This window comes from Cotesia glomerata, linkage group LG5, assembly GCF_020080835.1.
Source record: "Cotesia glomerata isolate CgM1 linkage group LG5, MPM_Cglom_v2.3, whole genome shotgun sequence".
Taxonomy (NCBI): Eukaryota; Metazoa; Arthropoda; class Insecta; order Hymenoptera; family Braconidae; genus Cotesia; species Cotesia glomerata.
The window spans coordinates 9,809,760-9,831,219 of record NC_058162.1 but is presented as its reverse complement, the minus strand read 5'-3'; the positions used below and the strand labels follow the sequence as shown (position 1 = coordinate 9,831,219).

Below are 21,460 nucleotides of genomic sequence, written 5' to 3'. Positions count from 1 at the left end.
GGTTAAATTTCATTTTACACTTGACATTGGAAGTGAGTAGTCGATACACGTGTTTTTTGATTTGTGAAAATTGTTTTGAAAATTTTATCATGGATCGTGCGAAAGGTTCAAGAGAACTTCGAAAGTCTAATGGTGTTCGTAAATCGCATACTGTCAAAAGTAAAAATGTATTCAATCCAAAGACAGCGGAACGTGATCAAAGTGTTCTTAGTGGACTCGATTGCGTTTATTGAAGACCAAGCAAGTCGGTCTTGGAGGATAAGGTAAACTGACAGAGAAAATGATTGACGAATTAACTGTTTACTATGTTTTAGCCATACGTCAGCATTGTGATTCGTTAGAGAACATGAAAAATGCGATATGGGCAACATTTTATCATTACAGCTCAACGGATGAAAAACCACAACACGAGAAGTGTCAAAAAGGTGAAGACTCTTGGTGCTCATATCAACGAGCTGAAGCTAAAGCAGAACTTGATTCTTACGAGCACGATTATAAGCCCTTGCCTCCAGTTGTTTTAGATGCTATTAAACCTGTTTATAAAGATTTAAGTGATGATAATTTACTTTTGAGATGTATTGGTGGTTTCAATCAAAATAATAATGAAAGTTTCAACCAGCTATTGTGGAAAATAAGTCACAAAACATTGTGGAGTAGCAGCACTATAGTAGAAATTGCTGCATGTTTGTTCAATGAGGGTTCACATTCATTATTACTGATTATGAATTCACTTGGGATTGATTGCGGACCCAATTCTCACCGTTACACGGAAAATAGAGATTCAGAACGAATAAATTTAGCGAACAGGCGGGCAAACATGAATACCCGCGAGGGCAGAATGCTTCGAGGACAACACCAGCTAGATGTTTTGGAAGTTTCAAAATCTGCAGAAGCTCTATTATATGATCCAGGTATTGATGATTCAATATTAATATCTAAATAATTCTATTAGGCTAAAAATTTTATATGATAAACGAGTGTAAGCTAGTCGGACTAAATTTTTCTAGCAAAAATTTTTCAAAGTTTAATAACTCGATGAATATTGAATCTCACCAAATTTTGTAAAGAATACTTTCGCTTTAAAAATTCTTAAAATATACGAAAATAAAAAATCAATTAAAAAAAATGAAATTTTTCAAAGAAATTATTTAAACAATTAGCTATAAACAATTAAATGTTCAAATTATCAGCAAAAAAATGTGATATTCAGATTCAACAGATAAAATTACGCAAAATTTAACTTTTTCCATTCAATTAGATACTCAACACCAAAATTAAACAAGATCTACTTTTAAAAAACTTTAAACGCGTTTTTATCAAAACTGTGTTTTTCCATTCGGTGATTAATATAACTCGAAAACCATTCGGTGGATATTGATGAAATTTTAATATTATCTTTTTGGCATTAAGAACTAGTCTTTAATCGAAGGATATTAAAATTTGTTTAGACAATTATTATTAGAGAAAGATGTAATTTTTTACTCAGTGTAACTTTTTTCAGTGACTGAAAAAATAATTCGGTCAGCCCAGACCAGGACTCGAACCTGGATCTTTTGGTTACGCGCCAAATGCTCTACCAGTTAAACTATCCGAGACCTATCCGTAATTACTATTCAGTTACCTATTAAGTTAGACTGAGTAATTCTCATTTGGCCAGGAATTTTTAATGTATATTTAATATATGATCGGCATTTTAAATTTAATAAATCAAAGATAGTTAATATTATAAGCCAGCTATCCAGCATTAATAATATTAATAATTGTAAAATTAATGAAGCACCTTTCATGACAGTTGCAGAAAATCCAGCCTTTTGTACAGAGCCATCGCTAACGAACTTAACAAAAAGTTTGTTACCGGTGGAACGAAGATCCGGTGGGGCTTTGTATCCACAATAAAGTCCGATGAGCGGGGAATCGGAAGTGTGCCCGTCTCTAACTTCAACGTAGTCATAAACGCAATTGTCGTGATTCTCTATTTCAAATGATTGAAACTTTAGGGCAACTTGGTAGTCCTGGGGTACTGTCAGTCGCCACACGCATTCCTTGCTCGATTGATATTCCTCTGGGTAGTTTGGTGACTCCAAGTGTCCAACAGTCTCCAAAGTAACGTTACCACCGCAAACTGCTTCATAATTTGCCCCGAAACCGCGGTAACCGTTCTCGAGACTTGTTCGCACGTAAGTTACTAGCATGCGGCTCCCGCTTGAAATTATCGGCTCGTGGATTTTACCGCTTCCGCAAAAACGACCTGGAAATTTTAATTTATGATTTTTTTAAGTTTTTGGTGTGGGTAGAAATGTATTTTTATAGGTTTTTTTTTTTTTACTATGATTTTATTGGAATCTGTTGCATAATACACATGGAAAAAAAAAACTCGAAAAATTACAGTATAAAATGTAAAATCGGTCTCGTCGTAATTAAAACTAGAAACATTACAGTTTGAAATAACATTTTTCTAAATTCAATTTTTTAATTTAATATTCAGAGCTTTCAATGTAAATATTACATTCTACAATGTAATTTTTATAAAATCTGTATTAATTACAATCTGAAACTGTAATTTTTCCAGTTTTCATCACGAAGCGCCACGTTTCATTATATACTGTAATTTTTCGAGTTTTCTTTTTTCCGCGCAATAAACAGTTGAAGTCGATAAAATTTTTGCATACTAATTAACCTGGATTCTAATTCTGTGAGTTCAGTTAGAAAAGCCTAATTTTCTAGATTCTAAAGTTAATGTGGTCAGTTGCCATTGATGTGAGTATTCAAAACGGAAATTTTCGCATAATTACCACAGAATAAAGATAACTAAAAATGGTTTTACTTACCGTTTTAATTTCAAACAAAACTTTACAAAAAAATAATGCTTTTGAAACTTGCTTGTTAATAAATGTTCTCAATTTTGACTTTAAATCAAACTCCGTTCAAATGACGACTGATATAATAAAATTTGTTGTTATTAAGTATACAATTTTCTGCATAAATTTATTATGTAGTTTTTTTTTTCGTATTTTAAATATTCAAATCAAAATTTTGATTTCTCCATAAAAGAATTTTTTTATATAGCCTGATATAATGATGAAAGCGTTTGAAAAGCTTATTAGTGAACAATAGGTGCATTAATATTATATCTAGCATAATGTGAAATGTATAATAAAATGTATTTTACCCAAAACAGGGCTTTTGTGCCAGTAACCATCACGTATTTCCAAATAATCAGCTTTACAGTAATCGCTCTTGTAAATATCCAGCGATGTTATATTTAGTACTATTCGTTCTCCATGTGTCGCAGTAATGCGCCATTCACAACGCTCGCCCTCCACCGAGGGCGAGCTATTAGGGTGAGTTGATGATCCAAATGTACCGCTATTATCTTGAAAAGTTCTCCCACATTCTGCAATAGACGACAATAACTTTAGCAAGAAAAATGATTCTACTGCAAGACTTTTTATTTCAACTATTACAAAAATAATTGTGTGAAATTAAAAAAAAAAAAGTAAAAGGTATTTTAATTTTTTTTTATTGTTTGGTTATTGATATAGATCGATAAATACTTGGGCATTTGTACAGAAGATTCGTTTGTGCAATATCTCCCTCGCTAAGTCGTATCCTTTGACCAATTTCCGGTCGTTTTTTTCCGGTGTTCTCGATTGGTAATATTGTATCAAGATACGTTCCCTTTGAAAATGTATTCTTTGCGTAGTGCATTATTGAGTCGTAGTCGTATGGTAAACCAAGCGAGTCCACTTCTTCGTTTGTCAATTTGTTGAAATTGTACTCTTGACCTGTTCAAAATTATTTTTATTAATAAAATCTTGTAATTAATAATAATTACAGAAATTTAAACGGCAAATTTTTATTTTTGTGCACTGATAAAAAATTAAGCTTAATTCAGAAGACAAATTTTTAAACCAAAAAAAAAAATCATTTTTAGGAATTTGATCATTTTGAGCAGAACTCGAAAATTCGGAAAGTAAGAAAAAATTATACTTAATTGAAAGATTTGTTTGCTTGATTTAAGATGGTTGTATTCTTACCAATAATTTTTTTGGTTACCGAATTTTTGTTTTGATTTAATAAGTTATTTGTTTGAACAGTGCACAGCGAGTATCGATGTTTTGTTTAATGAGTAATGTTTGATATTTTGTGCTTGAAAAAAATTATTTACGATGAGTTTCAATATTTTATTAACTTAACAAAACTTTTACTAAGAGGAAATTCATTAAAAAATAAAAATGTTATTTATTCATTAAGGATCAAACTCTTAGTAGTCAGCTAATTAAACTTTTTAGAACTTACTCACCGCGGTTGTTTTTAAACTGAGAAATTTATTTAAATAGTTTTCTGTGTTATTATACAATTATTTATTTAAAGATTCAACTATTCAATGAACTGCCAGTCCCATGGCTAAGCGGTATAACGCTTGTCATGCTTGCCTGGGACTGGTGAGGCGTGGGTTCGAATCCCGGTGTGAGCTGAAATTTAATTTTCAGTGAACATCGGTACTCGTAACTCACGCCGGGCTGTACAGGTTTGGGTTTTTCGATGGTTTCCCCAAGCCCTGTGCTACCGGTGGGGTACAGGCAAATGCGTGCAGTTTCCCCAAAGTCGGCCCATCGCCGCATTACTCTCCAGGCTGAAAAAGTATGTAATACCGCCAAACTTATCCTGCCAAACTTAATGTACCGATCAGCCTGGAGTCCCCTTCCGGTCTCGGCCGGACCCCCATCGAGACAGAAGTCTGAAAAGCGAGGTTAAAATAAAAAAAAAAAAAAAAAAAAAAAACTATTCAATGAACTAAAAATACTTTGGCTTATTTATATAAATATTTATTCGTCGAGAATTTTAGTTTTCTTTATCGACATCGGCGGTCAATTTTATATTTGATATTATTTATCATTCTTATGAATAACATAATTTGGATTTAAATCAGTAAGTATTTTTTTTTATTATTATTATTTTTAAAATAAGCTAGACTAACTCCGAATCCTTTATGTGACAACTACTACTAAGTTAATATTTACGATTAATATTGTCATTAACATTCCTGGCTTGGTTCGATCTCAATATTTAAAAAAAAAAATTATTATTGACTTTTAATAAATTTACAATGAAACTATCAATTAGAATCATTTGAGTTACATTGAATTCACCTAAAACCAGGGAAAGTACTGTCTCAGAACAGTAGTGAGAATGTTGATTCTAAAAATGAACTTAGTATAGTTGTCACATAAATGATTGGTTGTTTGTCTCGCTTATTTAAAAAACAATCATCAATAATCTTCATAGAAAATGGTGCATTAATTATTATTATTATTATTATTATTATTATTATTATTATTATTATTATTATTATTATTATTATTATTGTTATTTATAATAATTACTATGAGCAACAATAATCAATAATCAAAAGATCCGAGTTCGATTCCCGGTCCGAGCTATCAGAATTATTTTTTCTGTTTTCTGAGTTAAAGTTAATCAAGATGGCCATTAAGCTGATATTTAACTGAAAATAGTTAAAATAGTATCGATTGGGGTTCAATATAATAAATAATGTTAGGTACAAGAACTGCAATTAAATAGTGGTGATGTTATTTAACTAGATTTTCCTAGTTCAGTTGACCATATTTTTCTCTCAGTGTAAAAATATATATAAAACTTTAATTATATAAACGCTTAAATTTAAACTCGATTGCTTTGAGAATTTTATTCTGATATGTGCAAGAAAATTATATTAATATCAATATTATCATTATAATGATTACAAACGGTTGATAATTAATTAGCAATAACATAAATATAATATGTACGATTGCTCGGAGCCAGAATAAGGACTGCTCAATGATATTACTTATAATAGTAATAGTAATAATAATAATAATACTACAGATTAACTGTGGAGTATTGGCAGGTAATTGATGATTGAATGTTATTGAGAGACAATGTGCTTATATGCGGTGGATATAGAGAGTAGAGTGTATGATTATGTTTATGAGGTACGACAGGCTCGGCGGGCGTATTGTATATGGAGAGAGAAGCAGAGGATGAAAATAGGAAATTGATTATTATACTCACCGGCCATGATGTTATCCCTAATGATCTGTACGTGACGATCGCGGTCTGGTCGCGTGTGCTCGTGCCAGAACCCAACTACATGACCTAATTCATGAACTACGATACCAAATTTATCGCAATTCTTTCCGATACTAATGGCTTGCGGTCCATTACCTCGTTTACCCACGAAGGAGCAGCATCTAAATCAATTTCACTTTTTTGTTACTTTTTCCTTTATTTTTACTCTTTGCCTTACTTTACTACTTGTAAAATATTATTAATATCATCATTATTATTATAATTAAAAAAATTAGTTTAAATAAGAATAATCTGCAGTCACTATGCATCTGTCAAGAGTTATGTGATTAATAATAAGACTTTGGCTTGATGATTTTTCGGTATTTTTAATTAAAATATATAATTTCGGTATTTTTTAAATAAATTAAAAAAATAATATTGCTATCATAAGATCAATTATCAATTATTTAATGGACAAATGTCAGGGAAAAGACTTATAGAACCAATTAACTATTCAAAACTCCTCCAAAAACTTGACATACAAAATTGATTGTTACCGAAAAATATTTAAAATCGTAAAAAAGCACAAATTCATGTTTTGACCTTTTTGATGATACAAATTTTAATTATAAAAATTCCTTTTAAAGTAAAAAAATACCTGTTACAAAATTTTGCTTATACTCTTGAATATTAAAATTATAAATTGACATCACCGAAAAAAATATCAAAACGTAAAAAGACCTAAATTCAGGTCACGACCTTTCTGATGGTATCAAATTTAATTAAAGAAACCCATTTCATAGTAAAGATATGCCCGTCTCAAAATTTTCCTTATTCTCTTAATTATAGATTAATATTTGACGTATAAAGACACTTACATATACAAAACAAAATGAATAATCAAATTTTATCTAGCGCTAAACGTAAATCTATTTAGAATGATTCCGAAAATTTATCACAATAAATTAATTATCGTTGAAAAGTATATTAAATCTTGAAAAGGCACTAAGGTCAAGATCTATCCAATTATATCAAATTTAACTAAAAAACCACCTATTTTATCATAAAATTACCCCGGAGCCAAAATTTTCTTTATTCTCGTAATTATATTACCGGCAAAAAAATTTTTTTATAAAATTTGATGCAATTATACTATTGAAATTTTATAAAACTTTATAGAACTTCATAAAGTTTCATCAAATTTGATAAGATTATGTAAAATTAGTGTCTCTAATATTATTATTAAAGATATTTTCATGACCGATTGTATATATATATAATGAAAGTTTCATGCCATCTTGGTCAAATGACTAGTGGATCTAATTCAAGCCGAGAGATGGACACTTCCATCTTCCCTATTGGTCGAGAGACATCCTCTCTGTACATAAGTTCGATGGAAATCGCTCGAGTTAAAATTCGAGTCCCGTTTTGACCGTAAAAATGTCCCAACTCTTTGAAGTCTAATATGCCGCTGAAAATCGAGTCTGTTTTGATCGTACAAGACGGTATCGGAGAATAAGTACGGTTAAAACAGGCGTACACAGGTCTGTTTTGACCGTAAAAATTTCCAGGAGTATAATATTATCATTATAAATATTATTACTATATTTGTCATCTTGTTGATTATTATTATTTCTCTTGCCATCTTGTAGTTCTTAGGCGCGAAAATTCAAATTAATAAAAAACATGATTGAAGAATAAACACTCATAATGCTGATTTAATTATGAAATATAAAAAAAAAAAAAAAAACTTAAGTCGTTCAAAATTAATTGCCGAAAAAACAGCTGTAGTAGGAAGGTACTGCACAAGCGCCCCTGGTGGAATAAAATGTACATAATATCTATAGATATAGATATATCACCATCCATGTTAATTTTACATGTATATATATAGATATACAGTCTTGTAGTTTTCGTTTTTTATTAATTTTAATTAAACGACACTGAATTAATTAATCATTCGCATTCAGTGACCTACAATCGTCGATTAGAATTAAAAAAAAAAAAATTTAACTCAAATAATTGATTTTTTCACAAGTTACAGTGTTTCCGGGGTTTCATACATGACAGACAGGAAAATTTTTTGACCTATTTTGATGTTTTTTTCCATTTTTATTGCAGTAAATCAATTTTTAGAAAGTATGGAATTAATCTCCATTAAATTATCTCGACAATAGTATGCAAAATATCTTGATTCCGTGAACTAACAAGGCTATAATACTAAAAATAGTTGCTAAAATGAGGCGAAAAAAATTTTTCGATCGTAAAGCACTCTCTGATGCTTCGCATCATAAGTCGTGCAAAAAGAATAACAAATTAATACTCGGTGATAACTTTTCTAAGTCCCGAGAACAATTTAGTATGGGAAAGCGGCGAATGGATATAAAATGAAAGAAATGACGATTATTATTTTGTAAGAAATAATTCAGGTAAGCGAAAATTTTATGTCCCAAGCGAGATTTAGTATGGGAAATCAACGAATGCCTCGATAGATGGCGAAGATGTTTCGTTTGTAGTGATGGCTCAAAAATATGTTAAGTTCCGTTTTGAAAATAATTTTGAGAATCAATTCTTTCTCGGGAGAATTACTCGGAAGAATACTCTTCACAAAGTAATTCTAGAGGATGATACTCTATTTGGAGTTTGACCAAGGCCCAGGTAAGAATCGTGAACTGACCGGATGAAAGTGCTACTCCCCGTGCCGAAGCCTTCAGCTGAGGTACGGTAGGTGATCATAAGCCGGGTAGGTGGGAGCGAGGAGGATACTCTCCACTTGCTCTCAGGGTAGTGTTTAGGACCCCACAGGGATGACAGTTAGTCGCCCTGAAAGGGGGGGGGGGTTTATTGGGAAATTAGTTAGTATTTTGTAGATCGCGTTTTTGAGTTTGAACCGTGAATACCGTCGTGTATGTTTGGATAGAAAGTTTCTATTGTATTAGTGTATATTGCTTATATTGTTTCTTGATTTTGAACCGCGTTAATGATTTTGAACCGCGAATATGTGTGAAAAGAGTGTTCTAATGTATTGTTTATATTGTTTAATTTGCTTATATTGTTTATATCGTTTATTAACATGATCAGGCCAATAAAGAGGTTTCCTTTTTCTTTGATTTATTTAAAATGAAGTGTTTTGTTTATATTTTGTTATTTATAATGTGATCCCCGTTTATGACCCTGGACTCCGGCGAGCAAATTTCGAGCCGGGGATTAATTAGAATAAATTTGATCCGAACAAAAACAGTTTCACTGTAAAAAAATCACGCCAAGTCCACGTTCATAAGACTATTAAGAAAAAAAATTTGTATTTCTTTACAAAAAGATATAAAATAAAAAATTAAAAAATCCAAGTAACCGATATGGTTGTATATGATTTTCGGAAATTAAAAAAAATTTTGTTGTAAATTTAAAAATCAAAAGAAACAATTTTGGAACGTATTTAGTGTGCGTGGTTACGAAATATTTCACTTTTTATGAAATTCCTAAAATCTATCTACTAGGACTTTTAAAAAAAATTGAAGTACACAATGACGCACACCAAGTACGTTCCAAAATTGTTTCTTTTGATTTTTGAGTCTGTTGATTAGAAAACGTGGACGTTACAAATGAAAGAAATGAAAGAAATTTGAATGAGAGTAAAGATAAACTTTGAAAAAATATTCCTGGCTTGGCAACGAACCCCATTTATTTTTTCAAAGTTTGTCTTTACTCTCATTCAAATTTCTTTCATTTCAATTAACATCTTTATTACTCGAAAAGATACAACAAGCTTCCAGCTTTACTAGTATTCGAGTTTGATGGATTTCCATCGAACGTATGTACAGAGAGGATGTCTCTCGACCAATAGGGAAGATGGAAGTGTCCATCTCTCGGCTTGAATTAGATCCACTAGTCATTTGACCAAGATGGCATGAAACTTTCATTATATATTATGTAAAATTTCATAAAATTTATAAAATTGTTTCAAGATCTGAAAGTTTATTTGGTATAAAATTTTATATGATTTCGTAAAATTTCATAATATTATCTAAAGTTTTATAAAGGTGTATGAAATTTTTATCAATACTTATGAGACAATTTTCATAAAATTTTGTGAAATTTTACATAATTTTGTAAAATTTTATATAATTTTATGAAATATCAATAAATTTTATGAAATTTTGTAAGAGACCAAATCTCTAATTTTGTAAAATTTCAAAAAATTTTTTATAACTTTACATAATCTAATGAAAATTCGTAAAATTTTCAAAAATTGCTGTCTGGTACCCAACGAAATATTGGTTTAAATTTTTATTAAATTTCGCAAAAGTCCGAGACTTCTGTGTCTTAAAGATTCTTCCACTTCATAAATAATGAATCGTGGCCCCTTTTTTGCGAATTTCGACCTATGACTGACTTCAAGACTTTCATGTATTTTTATTCAGAGGATTTTTATGCTGTAAATACAAATATATTTATCCGTGAATTTATAAAAATGGTGAGTTAGATGATGGAAAGTTTCCGCATAAAATTTTATGAAAATTTAAAAAATACTATAAAATTTTATTAGGCTATTTTCCGCATGAAATTTTATGGAATTTCAATAGTTAAATTTTATGAAAAAAATTTCAATAGACAGTAATGGAAATAAAAAATTTGGAAAAAGCAAAAGGGCACGACTCATAATGCTGATTTAATTATGAAATAATAATAAAATAAAATTTTTCGATCGTAAATCACTCTCTGATACTTCACATCATGAGTCGTGCAAAAGCGAATGAGAAAAAAAATATAAAACAGCCGAAATACGACGATTATGCGCAAGCGCTTCTAGTGGGATATATGTGCACAATATATATAGATATTCAGTCTTTTGGTTATTTTTTAATTTTATTAATTGCAAATAAACGACTCTGAGTTACCTCGCCTTTTGCATTCAGTGACCTACAATTCTTTCAAAGAATTAAAAAAAAAAAAAACAAAAATTTGACTCAATCAATGGATTTTTTCGCTAGTTACAGTGTTTTCAGGGTTTCATACATGACGGACAGGAAAGTTTATCAAACTATTTTGATATTTTTTTTCGTTTCTATTGCACATAAAATTTTAAAAAATTATTTGATTATGGAATTAATCTCTATTAAATTATCTTGACAATAGTATGCAAAATATCTTGATTTCGTGAACTAACAAGACCATAATAATAAAAATAGTTGCCGAAATGAGGCGAAAAAAATTTTTCGATCGTTAGGCATTCTCTGATGTTTCGCATCATGAGTTATACAACAATAATGTATCAAAATAACCAAATAATTGAAGGGAATTTACCCGCAAGGCCTCTCAGTGAAGACAATGTAGTTAGGATGTTCCCGACTGACCCTCTCAACAAACTTAACGCATGTGAAGTTCTCCCAGTGTCTCATGGCTTGCTTGAAAAGGGCTTTGTGAGCACCAGAGAAATTCCCGTCTATTTCGTAGGGAATAACCCCGTGATCCCAGACTCGTTCCTTACGGGCAGTAGCTGCCCGTCGTCTTCTGACCTGCCTGGAGCTTTTGACTTCCGCGTCTCCTGACGTCTCTCGGCGCTCACGAGCTTCAAATTTCGTTTTGTGCTCGTTGTAGAATTCGATATCACGTAAGCGCCTGTTGTGAACTGACACGTCCTCATTTTCGACATTCTCATTACTATCATTATCATTATTATTATTATTTTTATTCTGATTATTATTATTATTATTATTATTATTATTATTATTATTATTATTATTATTATTATTATCTTCGGTTTTATCTCGGTCAGTTAAATCTCGTGGGACTAGATTTTTCACTCGTCGATAGTGGTGACGTCTTCTGCTTGGTCTGAAAATGTAAATTCAAAGAGATGTACAGTGAAATTTTTTTTTTTATGAAAAAAAAAAAATTGTCAATTGCATGAGCCGAAAGAATCGTAAAATTAAATAAAACTCATAAAAAAGAACACAATAAATAAATAATGATATGCCAGCTATAAAGATATTTTTATGATCCAAGGGGAAAATAAGTTACACCTGCCACAACAGCGAAATGAAAAAAAAAAAAATTAAAAAATTAAATATAAATATAAAAAATTGTAGTAAAAAATCTGTCTTATGGTGATAAATAACAATAATAATATTCATAGCAAAATTTTCTACCTAAAGTAATAAAAATAATCAAATTGTACCACGGCCTCTGGAGTTTTAATAAAAACAATTTTTGTATCTTAATTTAAATTAATTAATAATATTTAATTGAAATTAATTGATTGTTTTACGAAACAAAATAATTTTTAGAATAAAAATCATCGAAATAATTAATTTTATTAAAATAAAAAATAGGAGTTAATTACCACCGTCTGCACGTGTGCATATTAAATTATAGCTTCGATGGGTTAGATGATTAATTAATACATCAATGAATAAATTAATTTCATGTCCAAGCATTTTAATACATTAATTAATGAATGGTAATACTGATGCTTGAATTCGAGCTGGTTTATGCTTACGGTACACCTCATTAACTTTTAATAGTTACATAGAACGTGAGGAGTTTTTAAAAATGGGTTTTCTTGAGATTTTTTTAATTATCATCATTACTTTAATTTTTTTAAATATTTTCTAATTACTGATTTTTTTTTAATAAATTTACAGCCTGAAAAAACTTTAATTAAGGGCAAAAGTGGTTGAGATTTTTTTCGTGTAAAAAGTTCGATTTTTTTAAAATGTACAAAAAATAATGCGGACCTTAAATAGTAATTATTTAAAAGTTTAAAAATTTTCAATAGGGGTAATTTGAACCCAACCGGTAAAATTATCTACCCCAAAATTAAATAAGTATCCTGCGCTCAAGTAATTAAACGTTTGGAAAGAAATCGAACATTGAAGTAAAAAGTTTCATGGGGTTGAAATTGCCCCAGCAAGTAAAGGCTGAAGTTACTGAAATTACACGGGTGTAATTAATATAATATAACGGTAGGTAATAAATAATACACAAAAAAGGGAGGAACAGAAGTAATTAGGTTTATTATTGTTGGTATGAATAAGTGGAAACTGAGGTATAAATTGAAATTGCTAAATTTGTTTTGTCAATTCATAGCACGTATACAAACGGGAAACTGTAGCACGTGACGATGGGTTTTTCGGGTGGTACTTAACTATATATGTATATACATAAGGTCTGCTTGACATACATTTTAATTTGTTTCTGTTTTTGATAACCGCTTGATAGTAATCGTAATTTTCTACTTTAATTAAAACACTAAGGGTACTTATTTGTATCATTTGAATAAATTTATGTCAACATTAAAGGGTAATGTACATGTGTTAGCTCCATCGAAAAGCTTGTTCGTAATGTTGTGTATTAATAACACGGGGGATGATTGGATTTTGATTAAAAAAAAAAAAAAAAAATGAACTCTTCTGATTTGATTGAACTTTTATTTCACAAAAGAAATTTATTGTTCTCAAAAATACTAAGCAAATTTTTTTGATGAGGAAATTCTGTGAGGTTATTAATTTTTTAAAAATAAATGAACTGATTAAAAAAATTTTGTAAATTAATATAATCAAATATTTAAATTCACCTTTTTTTTGGTGAAAGTAACCAAAGAAGTGAAAAACCTCAATCAAATCACTGGCTGAAGCAAAATCTCGCACTTATTACAATAATTCATGTGATTAAACTGAAGTTATGTTAATGTCGACAGCGCGCTATGTAAAAATTTCTTCTCTATCATACTTATTATCCCCATCCGCCAGGGGTTGAATGTGCTCTATCCTTTTACTTCTCTTCCATATAGATGAAAGCGAAAAATATATGAGAAATGGGGCATGGTGTGGATAAAAGATGCTGAATATGTAATTCAGCGCTAGTAGTTTTATGATCGATCGTGATAAATCACCCCTCTATACACAACTGGCATTTCCACAGAATCTCTCTTTGCCGACATTATTAAGATAGATCGAGAATATCGCATTAACCATACACTCATAATACTCATTTTATGGTTTAACGCGTTAAATTAATTCTTTCAAGACTTTTCACTCAAAAATTCTAAAGTCCTATTTTGTTTTTATATTTTTAAATCTATTACTTAATTTTAAATAAAAAATATTTCAGACGTTTGACATTGAAAATGCAAATTTCCAATAGCCTTAAAGTTTTTAACTTCCCGCTAATAAAATCGAAGATTTTCAAAAATCGGGAAGTTATTGGTTTTACCCCGTTTTTCGAAAATCGAGTTTTCATCAGATCTCGACGTTTTGAGGTCCTAGGAAGTTTCCCTGAATGTTTTCGCGATGATGTCCGTACGTCTGTATGTGTGTGTGTGTGTGTATCCCTTACATATGTATGTAACCTTTTTATAACTTTTGAACGGCTTGACCGATTTCATCGCGGTTGGCGCCATTCAAAAGGATTTGACTAAACTTAGATTTTGAATACACTTTGGACCGATTCGGACCAGTAGATTTTGAGGAATCTCAAAAAAACTACAAAAAAATTTTTTCAAATGTGATTTTTTTGGAATAATTTTTCAACGGCTTTATCGATCGATTTAAAAAACTAATCAGCTCTTAACATAAAAAGACTACGTCGATTGCCGCCAGTCCGGTCAAAATCGGTTGATTCGTTCGTGAGTTATCGTTGTCGAAAGAAAACTGAAAAAAGTTTTTTCGGAATCACTCCGAAATTCCTAGTTCGTTCAATTTATTCTCGAAGATTCTTTAAGAGGCTTCAAAAACTGCGTCGAATGCCACCAACCGCGTGAAAATCGGTTCATTCATTCAAAAGTTATTGCCGTTTGAAAATTTCAAAAATCGTATTTTATCAAACTGCTAGTAGAGTTTTGAGCTCGAAGAGCTCAAAATGACACAAAAATCATATTTTTGAGCTCGAAGAGCTCAATAACGTAATGTGTAGTTTTGAGCGCTTAAGTACAAAATGAGCGTGAAGTTGCAGGGATGGCCTTTAGGGTCAACTGTCATCCTAATTTTTTTGATATGGTTTGATATGACTCAGTATGTCCCTATTAGATCTGTTAAGGTCGTATATGCTCATATATAATATTTTGATTAAAAATAATATTGAAAATTTCCGAGAGATGGCGTATGATCGCCAAATCTTCTCGTTAAGAGAGAATTAAATTCTAAGTATTGAGATCTAAAATAGAAATTTTTGTTTTCATTTATCTTAAGAGCATATTTGACATTGATCTTAAGTTTAATCAACCAGTAAATTAATTTTTGATTATATAAAGTGGCAATTGACGTACCTATTTCTAGGAACAATGAAACTTATATAGCCTAATAAGGCAAAACATGGAAATTGGCCACAATAGAAAATTTTTTTTACGGACAATTTTTGTTTAATAAATTAGTAATGAAAATACCGAAGTAAGTATTCATATAAAAAATATAAATGCCAAAATTAAAAATTATCAAATAAAACGTGACTTTATATCATTGAAACTATTCCTGTGAATAAAAATAATTTCTCTGAATAAATAATATCTGTGTACGACTGGTAGATGTTTAAGGCTCTATCTGGCCTATAGAATAGCTTGACAGGTTATTGGCAGTTGTGCATAGAGAGGTCGAGCTGAAAATGTCCCGAGCCGGGAACTAGTGTATCGAAGAGCTTATTTTCTTAGGTTTACGATGACGGGCATTGTTATTGGCACCGGTTGTACCCAACCTTGCAACCTCTTTATCGATATAGAGTTGGAGTATATACACCCTATTCTCGTATTAGATATAAAACTCAGTGCGTCAACACCACTATTGGCAATCACCTTCGTCTATCAGGGCGAATTCACTCCTCAGATGTTATCGACTCTTACATAAATATTTTTAATTCCCATTTCCGGAACACGCTCCGCTTAACGTTTATTATTATTGTTACTGTTATCACTGCTTTTACTCCAGTTTCTCCTAGGACGATCACCTCTAAACTAGGTCAAGCGACGAGCTCAAAAGTTTTAGAATCGGCAACTTTAAATAATCGGGTAATATCGTATACGTAAAAATAATTAACTTCCGGAATTAAACGTCAAAGACTGTGATATCGAAAAATAGAAGCAGAAGGGAGCGAGTGTTTGGTATCAAATGTTCTTTGATTAACGATATCGTTTGATCACAAAGTGAGCAATGGGCTAGTAATTTAGGAGTTAAACCAACTGAGTAAATTAAAAGCTTACCTACGACGATGGTGCCGACGTAAACGTTTTCTCGATTCTACGTCACTCTCTTCGAGGGTTATCACTGAAAATGGATCTTTGGTAGTCGATTCGTGGGAGCCTTGGTGCGAGTGACGTACTCGAGGGCTCTTTGATCCTAATTTTGGTGACCAGTCTGTGGATTTTTCTTCGAGATCTAGTCTACAATTTTTTTTTTCAACAAAAAAAATGTTACAAATTTTTAAGCTGTGAAGACTGTGAAAAAATGATATGGAAGAGATAAAAATGATCGAAAGTATTTTTTTCCCGTTTAAATTGTGCTTATTGATGAAGTAAGAGACAAATAGGTCGTTAAAGTCGCTGAGAGGAGACTAGTGTCCCTACTTTGCAGTAAGACGACCGCTGAGATTGGCCCGAGTGGTCCCGAGTGAGATGTAGAGGGGACATAGAGCGTGTTTGTGGAGTGGGGGTAGATATAAGTAGCTTGCGTGCGACTAAAGGAGTTTATTAGTCATTTTGCTGCATAACGGAGAAGGCTAAAGAGTATGAAATAATTTTCTTTTAATGAATTAATTTACGTCGACTCCATTTATCTCGTTAGAATATATTATTATTATTATTATTAATAGATATACCTAAAATCAAGATTAGAATTTTGATCCTTGTCATGTCTTTTGAATTCGAAGTCAGACAGCTCTGGATTGGTATCATATTGATTTCGGCCCGCAACAACAGGTTCTGTTTTTTCAAAAGACAAAACAGCTTCTGGTTGTTGACCTTTGTCTTTTCCACTTTGAAACTGTAGAATTTCTGTAAGAAATGTGAGTAATTAGTAATTAGTTTTATGGCTCTATAAATCAGGAAAATAACTTGAGCTGCTTAATTCAACTTAGTGAGCTTTATAAAAAGTACGTAATTAATAAATTAAAAATAATTACCAGTAAGACCTTCCTCTTCAACTTGTAATCCCTCTTTAAGTACTTCGTCCTCATACTTTTCCAATTCTTCGAGGTAACTTTTATTCAATTTCTGTTTTTCCCATTCCTCTTGATACTCGACGTTTGGCAGGGCGATATCTTTTACGAAACCGCCTGGAAAAATATTTCACAAATTACGTCTATCTCAAATATTTATAGATATACATATATATAATACTAAATCTAGTTCACAGAAATAAATAAAATTGTAAAATCGAAAAAGATTTAAAGTAGAAACAACATTTTCTGTTATTGTTTTATTTCCCTTTGTTAGTTATTTGGTTGTTTTTGTTTTCCGCTTAACCAAATCATAACCCGTTTCAAAGTGGGAGGGTTCATTATAAAAAACTAAAAGAAGGCAGATTGCAAAACTAAAACGAATTGTATGTCGATTTATCGGTATCCATAAATCACATGTTGGTTATCGACGTAAGAGTTTATATTCCGGTGGTTGTTATAAGAATGAAGTAAACAGCTCCGATTCGTAACTTTTTTTCTTGTCTTTTCGTATTTACTATCGGTACTCGGAGAATTTCTCAGTGTTCGTATCCGAGCAGAAATGAAAATAAAGTGAAGACAGTTAGACTCACTTGGAAGTTTCTTTGAAAACTGTAATTGCCTTGTGGTGGTTTGCGACAAAAACAAAAAAGTTATGTTGAGGTACACATTAAATAAAGTATGTATTTATATTTAAAGGTTCAGATAGTGACATCCAATGTCGTATTTTCTTATTTCCTAATGGCTTAAGTTTCCTCGGGTATAAGTTAAATTATACTTAGGAATTCTTCTATCTTTTACACTCGGATGTTTATCGAGTCTTACAATTTTTAACTCCAAATGGCATTATTCAATAACAGAATCAAGTTTTTGGTTATTTAAACTTTGAGCGCTTATTTACTGTTATTTTTCATGACATTCATTTATAACTTTTGGGGTTGGAAGTACTTTTTTTGGATCGTTCTATTTCAAACCGGTAATACTAGAAAATATAGACTTTTTATTGAATTTCATCTATATTGATTTAATAATATGTTTTTCGTAATTTGATAAGAAATAAAAAAGTTTTATTTTTGCTCCTTACGTGAAATTCAAAGTGAAAAAATAACTAGATTTTTATAAATCAAAAATTTTTAAATTTATACAGATGCCGAAATGTAAGAAAAGTTTTTAACAATTTTGACTCAAACAATTTTTAACTTTCCGCTAAAAAAATCGAAGATTTTCAAAAATCGGGAAGTTATTGGTTTCACCCCGTTTTTCGAAAATTGAGTTTTCATTAGATCTTGACGTTTTAAGGTCACAGGAAGCTTTCCTGACTATTCCTGCGATGGTGTCCGTGCGGCTGTGTGTATATATTATATATAATATGTATGTGTGTGTGTGTGTGTGTGTGTGTGTGTGTGTGTGTGTGTGTGTGTGTGTGTGTGTGTGTGTGTGTGTGTGTGTGTGTGTGTGTGTGTATGTATGTATGTAAACTTCTTATAACTTTTGAACGGCTTGAACGATCGTATGGAAATAGGTGGTGATAATTCCAAAAACTATTCCGCTCTTAAGTTTGAAAAATCACGTCGATTGCCACCAGTCCCGTCAAAATCGGTTGATTCGTTCGAGAGTTATCGAAAACGAAAAATTTCAAAAAAAATTTTTTTTTCGGAATTACTTCGAAATTAGTCGTTCAATCGAGTTAAACTTAAAAATCCGTTATGAGGTTTAAAAACTGCGTCGAATGCCACCAACCGCGTAAAAATCGGTTTATTCATTCAAAAGTCATTGCGGTTTGAAAATTCAAAAAATAGTGTTTTATCAAATTTCGATCAGACTTTTGAGCTCGAAGAGCTCAAAAGCATAAAGAAGCTATCTCTTTGAGCTCGGAGAACGTGAAATAATACAGAAATTGTACTTTTGAGCTCAAAGAGCTCAAAAACAAAATAAGTGAAATGTTAAGCGTTTAGGTATGGAGTTAGCGGGAAGTTGCAGGGAAGGCCTTTAGGGTCAACCGTTTTCCTATTTTTTTTTACAATTCTGTTCTGATAAAGAATTTAGCTGTCCACAAAAGCCCTTTATAAAACCCAAACAATAAAATTATAGAGCTATAAAAGGGTAAATTTTTTTCATTTTTTTTTAAATTCACTTTTTTCACATTTATAAAAATTTGAGAATTTAATTAAATCTTTTTTTTTTCACTGGATCCGGTTAATTTCAGCCGGAAAGCTGTACATAAAGTTTTTGCAGTTATCAGTGGCAACACAAAACATGATCACTTTTTACTTCGGCAATCAATAACTCATGAATTTCCACAGTGATTTTTTAAATCTATTGCTTTGGGCTCAAATTATTTTTTTTTGTTTCACTAAAAATAGCATTCTGAATGCTGTTAATACTAAATTCAAATTAAAAATAAATAAACAAATCCATTTATTCAATCAGTGGCTATTGGCCCGTACTCTCGGTTATTTCATCGGTACAATTGTTGGTATTAATACTAATTAATTTAATTTTAAAATGCATGCTGGACGGTAACCAGATACACTGATAGAAGGATTTATTTGTACTAAAAAATATTTGTTAATAGTTAACAAATCATTTATTAGAGACCATTTTTTAGTATTAAACAAATATTTCTTAGTATTTAAAATCATTCGTTTGTATTTAATAAATCTGATATTCATTTATTAAATATTAATAAATCTTTTTAAATACTAAAAAATATTTGTTAAGGACTAAAAAGTGGTCTCTAATAAATGATTTGTTAAATATTAACAAATATTTTTAACTATAAACAAATCCTTCTATCAGTGTAAAGACTAAACGGAAAACCGTTTAGTCAGATTCGTTCTATCATAATAATTAGTTATCTATTTATGTATCTTTCCCAATCCTCTCTTAATATGAACTGCACGTGTATTCACCGCATTAATAATGAATAACCTCAATTATATTAATTGTCAATTAATTTAATTATTGAATGTTTCTACTCTAACGACTATCACAAATACTCACAACAAATGTATTTTTTATTCCAACAGTAATATTCTTTTAATTGAATAATAACTTTGGATTTAAAAAAAAATAATTGCACTCATATAAAAATAAATTTTTTCTTTAAAATATAAAAAATGGAAAGAATGATTACACTAATTTTAGAAAATTAACTGAATTAATGATTTTCTTTTTTTAAATTATCAAAATTTTTATATTTACAATTAATTCCTTAACGGTCGACCTTGAATCCCTACTCCCAATTTCAATCGTCCGTCTTATTCTTTAAGTGAGAGAGCTATAGTCTGTTTTGTAGAGAAGGGGCTTGAAAAATAGTAGAAGGGGGCGCACGGACACGTTATACAGTCAAGCCGCTACTCACACAACCGTATAACGCGTTATGATTAGTTTTGCCCCTTCCAGGCTCACACCTAGATTTCTCGAGACTCCAGAACGTTAAAGGGTTAACAAAAAAATATATAGTATGAAAAAAACCCGTAAAACTTCAGACTTAAAAATTAACTCTCTCGTAAAGAGACAATTCGGCAATCATACGCCACTTATCGGAAATTTTTAACACTAAGTTTAATCGAAAAATTATGTATGAGCATATATGACAGATATTATGGCTATATATGGCTCAATCACAAAATTTGGTATACTTATTTATATATGAATTATATATCGTCCCCTTCCTGTGTAAACCTCGTAACTCCATTTTTTTCGAAATTGAGATTTTTAGCGAAAATCACTCCTTAGCACTCTTGTAACGTAAAACCAAACATGCAATGTTCATAATAATGATAGAATTTTTTTTAGAAGCTTTTGATTTTTCTCGTATCTACATGTTCGAATTAAAAAACCTCGTATCTGCCGTAAGTATGGTCGAAAACGTTAAGATGGCGTTGTTGTCTTATTACTGAACGTTTGTAAACATGTTCACACTTAAGTTGACTGTATTTTGTTGATTAACATTTATTTTTTATCCATATGAATCCATACAAATATTATTTAGCTCTTCGAGCTCAAAAGTCTGATAGAAGTTTGACACAACACTATTTTTAAAATTTTCAAACCGCGATAACTTTTGAATAAATGGACCGATTTTTACGCGGTTGATGGCATTCAAAGCAATTTTTTAAGCCTCATAAAGAATCTTTAAGTTTAATTTGATCGAACTACGAATTTCGGAGTAATTCCGAAAAAACACTTATTTTGGTTTTCTTTCGTCAACGATAACTTACGAACGAATCAACCGATT

The 21,460-nt window shown here is 30.8% G+C and overlaps 1 protein-coding gene across 2 annotated transcripts in view; it reads right to left on the bottom strand.

The window, feature by feature from the left end:
* The window catches only part of LOC123265092 (tolloid-like protein 2), an 84,639-nt gene that overhangs the window by 9,439 nt on the left and 53,740 nt on the right, over nucleotides 1-21,460 (bottom strand). Inside the window, exons 2-9 of one of the 2 annotated variants that reach the window (XM_044728703.1) lie at nucleotides 17,182-17,334; nucleotides 16,879-17,053; nucleotides 16,265-16,444; nucleotides 11,380-11,910; nucleotides 6,079-6,257; nucleotides 3,555-3,785; nucleotides 3,170-3,394; nucleotides 1,781-2,248 (exon numbers count right to left, since the gene is read on the bottom strand). In XM_044728703.1, the coding sequence (XP_044584638.1) occupies nucleotides 1,781-2,248; nucleotides 3,170-3,394; nucleotides 3,555-3,785; nucleotides 6,079-6,257; nucleotides 11,380-11,910; nucleotides 16,265-16,444; nucleotides 16,879-17,053; nucleotides 17,182-17,334 (2,142 nt within the window). The remainder of the gene's footprint in view (nucleotides 1-1,780; nucleotides 2,249-3,169; nucleotides 3,395-3,554; nucleotides 3,786-6,078; nucleotides 6,258-11,379; nucleotides 11,911-16,264; nucleotides 16,445-16,878; nucleotides 17,054-17,181; nucleotides 17,335-21,460) is intronic. The other variant, XM_044728704.1, reaches the window with a different exon arrangement.